The sequence below is a fragment of the Pinus tabuliformis genome, chromosome 4_2 (genome assembly GCF_031772625.1).
Source record: "Pinus tabuliformis cultivar Carrire ecotype Pingquan chromosome 4_2, CPIR1, whole genome shotgun sequence".
Lineage (NCBI taxonomy): Eukaryota > Viridiplantae > Streptophyta > Pinopsida > Pinales > Pinaceae > Pinus > Pinus tabuliformis.
This window is the reverse complement of record NC_142304.1, coordinates 829,140,131-829,147,422: the sequence shown is the minus strand read 5'-3', so window position 1 is coordinate 829,147,422 and position 7,292 is coordinate 829,140,131. Positions and strand designations below refer to the sequence as shown.

Below are 7,292 nucleotides of genomic sequence, written 5' to 3'. Positions count from 1 at the left end.
CACTAAATTACATAATATTATAATATAATTATTTACGAACTAAAATATATAATTAAATTAAAATATATTGAAAATTCAAGTAATTTCTAAAACCTCGATCATGTTTTATTCCATAATATGTTTTACTTCATATATTTACGCCTTATATATTTACGCCGTAAGGCGTTTCCCTCTGGGAAGAACTCCCTTATATGCCACCGTGTCCTATTTTCGACCATTGATCTGATGTGTTAGACGATTAAAAGAGATTGTGCCGTTGGATCAGTTGGAATTTTAAACAGCGCTGGTTGAACTCCCTGTTTATCTCATGCTGGAGAGATTACCCGCTCGAAACCCTTCGCAGACAGTAGTGATGGCTTCCCTGAGTTTCGATTTCCTTGGCATTTCCCACTGCCTACACTTTCTGTTTTGTCTCTCCATTTTCTTCAGAGATTCATTGTCTTGTGTCCCGTTTTCATCATGGCGAGGCGGTTTCTATCTGCGAGCACATTATCTTCTCTGCTCTCTGACATCAGAATTTCTCATGCTCGGTATGCACTTTTCCATATTCTTTCCGGGAGTAACCAAAATGAAGTCTATATTGCATTATTTTTCCATTAAAATTTTGTTGGGTGAAATTAGGGCCAGTAGCGCTAGGGTTTTGTATTCTACACCGCCACAGAAAAATGAGCCTTAGATGTTGTTTTTTCTTTGTGTTTTGCAGGCAATACACGGCAGCGGCGGCCGAAGCGATGAGATCGAGCGGTGCGGCGGGGCGGGAATTTCCAGAGGTTAGCAAGGCAGGCAGAGGTGGAGGAAATAACAAGGGAACAGTGTTCTGGATGAGGGATCCGGCCACGGGGAACTGGATTCTGGAGGATCACTTCGGTGAGACCGACACTGCAGAGCTGAGGCAGAAGCTGCTCTCCTCCAGAAAATAAGAAAATAGAAGAATAGTTTAGTATTAACATCAGGGATTCCCTTGCCGAAGACAGAGCGGATGTAGGATGGGGCAAGGGACATCTTCTGAGATTTCTTGCGTTGTTCCTCACCGTTCATGCGACTGTACACGGTTTCCAGATAAACTAAAATATATATATTATATTTCTGATCCGAAGTTGTCCTCCAGTACCATTATTTTAAGCAAACGAATAATTGTGATTGCTTCTTCGCCCACACTGTCACAGATCCATTTTACGCCAGATTGCCATAGATCCAGTTTACGCCAGATTGCCAGATGGATGCTTTTAAGTTATGAGGTTGGGATGAAATGGATCTTTGAATTTGACATACTGTTTTATTATTAAATTTTTTGTCCGAGTGCAAAGATCTGCGGGCCATCTGTGCGCCCTGAGCGGAATTTTGGATTCCCTCAAATCTGAGGGTTTTGTTTTGTCATTCGGTACCCGCAAACAACTTTGCTCTCAGCTGCTCCACCGAGCCCTTAACGCCAATTCCGTTGTCGAGGCCCAGAGTTTGGTGGATTACGCCAAATGCATTGTAGATTTCAGTTTTCATGCCCTAAGCAATGTTCGAATTAGGGTTTGGCAAATCCTTGAATGAGAAGATGCTTTATGTTGTGGAGGAGAAGATGCTTTATGTTGTGGAGGAGAAGATTTGCAGCTCCATTTTCGATCAAGATCGTCTTTTATAGGTATTTAATTTACCTCATTTAAGGTTCAGGATTAAATTTCAAAGTTCAGTAGAGATCTACCAGGTTGGTGATTCATATCTTAGAATTTAAACTGCAACGATAGGTTGGGGTTCATGATTTCGGTTTTAAGGATCCATTAACATTGTGTTTAGAGTATAAATGATGTATTTTAAACTGCATATCTGACTTAGGAGTCTAGGGTTTAGACTTGAGAACGTCAACAACAAACGGCTCCGTTCTAGAGTGCAGGTTTTAGATTTTATAATTCGAAGGTAGCCGAGTGTTAACGTTTAGGATTTATTATTAAAAATGGGGGTTTAGGGTTTAGCGTTTAACGCTTATGTTCAGAAGTTAATGGTTATTTCATTTTGGTGATTTTTAGTATGTGCTGGAGAAAGAGGCAAAGGAGGAGGAGGAAGCTTTGATGAAGTCTAGACTAGCAATTTATCTTGGAAATGGATTGCAATCTAAAGATTCAGAGACTAGGTTGTTGCCACTTAAATTGGCATGCTCATGCTGCTTCAATTCCAGACTCATTTTTTTCAGGCTTCTACCTATATTTGAGACGGCACTCTATCATGAGGATTGTTCCATGCGGGAATACGTGCTGGCATGTCTCATGGATTTGATCTTTATCCACCATTCAACTATTCGTTTACAAACTGTCTTCCATTTTATTTCCCCCTTCCTGTATGCTCCAACACCTACCCTTCAGCTTGCGGCTGTTATTGGTTGCGGTAAGTTCTATTCATCTGTGTCTAGAATACATTTGTTTTGATGCCACATTTTTGTGCCTCTTTCTTCTACATACTTATTTAGTTTTTTTGGGTTTGATAGCCTAGGTATAGGATCTGCTTTGGCATCCTACTTGTTTTTATACTGATGTGCTTTTAAAGTCCGATTTACCTGCTTTTATGTTCATTGGTTTCAGATTAATAAAATTATCAAATCTTATCTTTTCCCTCACGTTAGAATTTTGGTGAATTTCATTTAGTTATAATTTTGATGAAATTGATAGTGTTCATAATATTTCCAGGGCACCTTCTCCTGTACGATTGCTTCCCAGACGAAACAGAGTGCTTATTGAGTATAATGCTTCAACGCCATGTTTATAGGCTCCCGGATTACTGTTCCCTGTGAGTATCTCCACTCTTAATTGAGAGCCACGAGAAGTTGTTTGTGAACTTTGGATTCCTATCTGAGTGAAATCTGTTATGCATCAGCACAAGTGCTAAGAATGAAGAGTAGACTGACAAAATAGTCAGCCTGCAAGCATGGAACAATTTCAACTAGTAGGTTTTTACTATTTCATTCATTTGACAGCTTGAGAATGGGCACCATACTGTAATCGGTAATAGGGCCTTGGAAGGGTATTAAAGGTGACAGATGCCACAACCAAGTATACTGATAAAATCCTTGATGTATCTCGGGGCACTGTGTACATTATCTGTATCTTCATATAGGTACAAAGGATTGCATTTGCACTATTTTCAAATTGTTTTATATTTTAGACCCGGTGCCATCTGAGAAATGGACCAAGCTGAGTATCATGATGTATATTTTGTATAACTACGACACATTTGGTGTGGGACTGGCTCTCTTTCCCAAGGGTAATAATCAAATTGTAAATCTCTCATTGCAGAAAGTTTAAAGCCCTGGTTGCCCTTGTGTTGCACACAGATAGGGCACTCCTCAGACAATTTAATTACCTGCACCAACAGAATTCACAGAAATGGCAGCCTGAATCAGTTATATATGTTCTTTCAAAAATATATGGATTTAATAATGCAAATGAGTGCTTGGTTTATCTCACCTTTGGCACACATTTGAAACAAAATAAGTGGCTACATGCTAATTGCTTCGGCTCCACAACGACATCTGCACATAGATTTATGGGTAGAAGTTTCAGATTTTGTTGTCTGTTGTTAGAATACAGATAAATCATTGAAATAACAATGTAAAAAAAACGAATATTCTAAGTACCCAGACATATAGAACAAGTAAGTTCCTTATCGATAGCAGATTTTGATGATGCTTGTGTTAAAACTTTGGAAATAGTGGGCATGTTCCCCATTGTTTACTCTGTAGTATATAATATTGTTTTAATACCATTGGATCCATTAAGATTTGAAAATGGACTCTCTGGAAGGTTATGTCCATAGCTGTTGCAAGGAAAGAAACTCACTGATCATTACCTTTTTATAATAATCACCAAAACAAAACAAAGTAGCTTCTATTCAACTACTTCCAGGAATCCATTATTGACAGCTTGTTTTCTAAGTAAATCTTTGTCATGTTCTTTATTGTACAGAACTGCAGACTGTGGATGATGGTCTCTACTTTTCTTGATCATCATTGTCCCGCTTAGGCTCATCTTCGTTATTCTCCAGTACCTCAAGCAGGTACCCAAGATGATCGGTTGAAGGAAACTTGTTGAGATCTGCATAAGAGGATGAATGAAATTACTTAAATGCAAAGTGACAGTCTCTAGAGAACATGTCTTGAATAAGTGGGTATCCTAGGTTTACCTTTTGATGCCTTGGATTCTATTTCAAACTGTGGGAATCCATTAGTGAATCTATTCTCAATGGGGTGAGAAACAACAATAGGTAGTGATGTTGTAGGTACATTTGGGTAGTGTTGTTTCGAGCGCTGGCAGAATTTTCATCCTTTTTATATTCTCTCTTCATTTCCATCTAGAAATTATATGCATCTATTATATGTGTTATCTATTATATGTTATATTCAGATTGTCTGAATAATTCGTTATGTCTATAGATCTTGTTTTGTATGTCATACTCAACTCTGTCACGGTTTCTGGTTCCTTACCTGCATCCACATACCTGGTAGTAACTTTCTATTTTCCTTATATCTATCACAGTTTTCATTCATCAAGTTTAGATGCACTTCTACTGTTGAGCATGAGAAATGTTGTAATATAATTACATTTTCATGTGTTTGAAAAACACTTAAAAGTGACATTTCCAAGGGTTTAGTAAAATTATCGGTTGAACCAACATTAGTTCCCAGAGTTATGTTGTTAGATAAACTTATTATCGGTTGAACCAACATTAGTTCCAAGAGTTATATGTTCTTAGATAAACTTGATTATGTGATGGAATGGAATTGAGATTGTGTTAACGGTTGTGGATTTTGGGTATAGGTATCGCTGACCCATGGTAATAAGCTCATGGTATTATATGTAGTTGAAGTCATTAAAAGGCTAGAGGATTCTTCATTATAGTGAGTTATGGTTGAGCGGTGAAAGCTCAGAGTGTTTCCCAGCATGGCTGTGTTTTAGCCAAAGACAATAATAGATCTATTATTGACTGGTTTTTCTGCAATTAAGATTTTCTAAGATAAATCATGGTACACATAGTTTGAATATTTGTTGCTTAATTATTATATTTACTTCTCTCTATTGTTCTGAATCCTAACCTAAGTTAGATTCATCCATTAAACCATTAAACCATCTACCTATAAGTCACATATTGAACCATTCCTATTTTGCAAAGCAATATATAAACAAATCCATTGAAAGGCAATTGCATTTTCACCATTCTATATTGTACTATCTTTTCAAAATTTTCCTTCGGTCTTGATACTCAATTACTGCAACATAGCAGGATCTACAAGAAACAGTCTATTATCACACACAAGAAATTGCCTATTGTCGCAAGAAATTTACAGGAAAGAGTTTTTTTGCAGGGCGGAATCAAAGATTAAAATAATGAGAATTCATTAAGCCAATATTTCAAAAACAAAGCTTCTACTTTTATAGGAAAAGAGTAACTAATCCATTCCGTGTGTATCGTCAAATTTGAACTATTTACCTTTTGTACAGCAATGTGAACAAGTAGATGTAAAGGCAATTGCATTTTCACCCAAGATTTTTGTATTGTATCATCTCTTTAAAAATTCCCATTGGTCTCGTTACTTCCATTAATGTATTCCAGTTGTATTTTCAATAAACAGTGCATTTTCACATGCAAGAAACAGCCCCATGCCAAGAAGTTTACAGGAATTTTATTTTTGCATGGCGGAATGAAAGGATAAAACCATGAGAATTCATTAAGCCAATATTTGAAGTCTAACTCATTTCTAAAACGATATACTTCCATTGGGAAAGAGTAAGTGATTGTTTAACCATTGGATGTGTTATATTAGAGATCTGGCGAAGTCCTTCAAGCACATCACATTCTCCCACATTTACAGAGAGCAGAATATGGTGGCTGATCTACTATCGAAACGTGGTAGATCTATCATGCTGGCGAAATAAGCTACAATTATTTTTTTAATGGATCCATTTGTAGCTCTGGATGTTTCAAATATAATGGTATACACTGCATTGTCTGTCTGCCCTTCTAAAGCAGAGACAGAGTATCATCATCGCTGAAATAAACAAGGAAAGATGTTCATCGGGTTTTTTATTGAGTTGAGAGGTTTTGTAATTCTGTCTTTCTTTTATCAAAATTGAGATTTTGCTAATGTAAACCCAAATTTATCATGTAAGCCCAGCCTTAAGCAGATTAGAGCTCTATGCATAGAGCAGCAGTTGTAGTACTGTGTCATTTTGGATTTCAGAAGGGTGAATATTGTAACTATTTTTTCTTATGATAATGAAAGACAGCCTGTTTTTTCTTTTGTGAAAATAGGTAATTGTTTACCCATCTGGGATTGGGTATTATAGAAATGTATGCGCGGAAGATGCAACACAAAATTCTGTTGTGTACAGTGGTGATTTCAAACAGGAAAAGCGATATTTGATGCATTGCAGTGCCTTAGCCCAAATTATAGTATAGGTATTTCGTCAAACACTTTGTGCACAACCTCAAACAAAGGCAAATTGCTTCGTTTAAGCGTGTGCTTCACAAGGGTTTTCACACCGCCATTGAACCCATTATGGGTACCATTTTAAAGTTCACAATCAACATAATGAGCATACATTGTACCTTAGGCAAAACTAGAGTTAATCAGCAAAAACTTAACACCGACAAAGCAAACAGAAACAAACTTGTTTCAGGAATTTCTCCAAAAATCTAGGCTGAGAAATTTATACGAACACGGGGTAATGCAGTAGAATGAATACAAGCAAAGGTTCATTTAACGGCCATTAAAACGGTTCCATTCAATTCCATCATTAATTCAGTACGCGACAACAAAATAATGAGGACGATTTTTTTGGTAGAACACTCCATTAATGAGAAACTATATTTAGCTAGCATTACCAGTCAACTAATTTTCAAATCAACTGAAAATGAGGTCAGTCGCCATTGTTGGTTTCTTTTAAGCATGCCAAATAGCTTGACTAAAACGCGTTCCTCACTTCTAACGCGTTTAATATGGCTGAAATATTCATATTAACTAGCAAGCTCAAGCCAATTCATTTTGCTTCAAAATATATTTTCCAGCTGCCAAATATATAGAAAGTAAATGAAGAATGTAACTACACAGGCACTCACACAACCCATACCAAATGGATTTGCATGACAGAAAATCCACTGAACTCCGCAAAACACTTCGAAAACAGAATTTAATAATTCATACACGCAATTTGTTTTGCTATTTCTCCAGTCAAATTAATCTTCCACATAAAATAATTCATTTCCCAATTTACAATAACAATTCAAGCAATACAAAACCAATATGTGCATCGATT

General features: G+C 36.8%; 1 protein-coding gene across 1 annotated transcript; it reads left to right on the top strand.

Moving 5' to 3' along the window:
- Positions 1 to 302: 302 nt before the first annotated feature.
- LOC149172236 (uncharacterized) lies at positions 303 to 999 on the top strand. Its single transcript, XM_089427673.1, has 2 exons — positions 303 to 530; positions 704 to 999. Exons 1-2 carry the CDS (start codon positions 460 to 462, stop codon positions 918 to 920), a joined length of 288 nt encoding a protein of 95 aa, XP_089283799.1. The 5' UTR covers positions 303 to 459; the 3' UTR covers positions 921 to 999.
- The last annotated feature ends 6,293 nt before the right edge of the window (positions 1,000 to 7,292 follow it).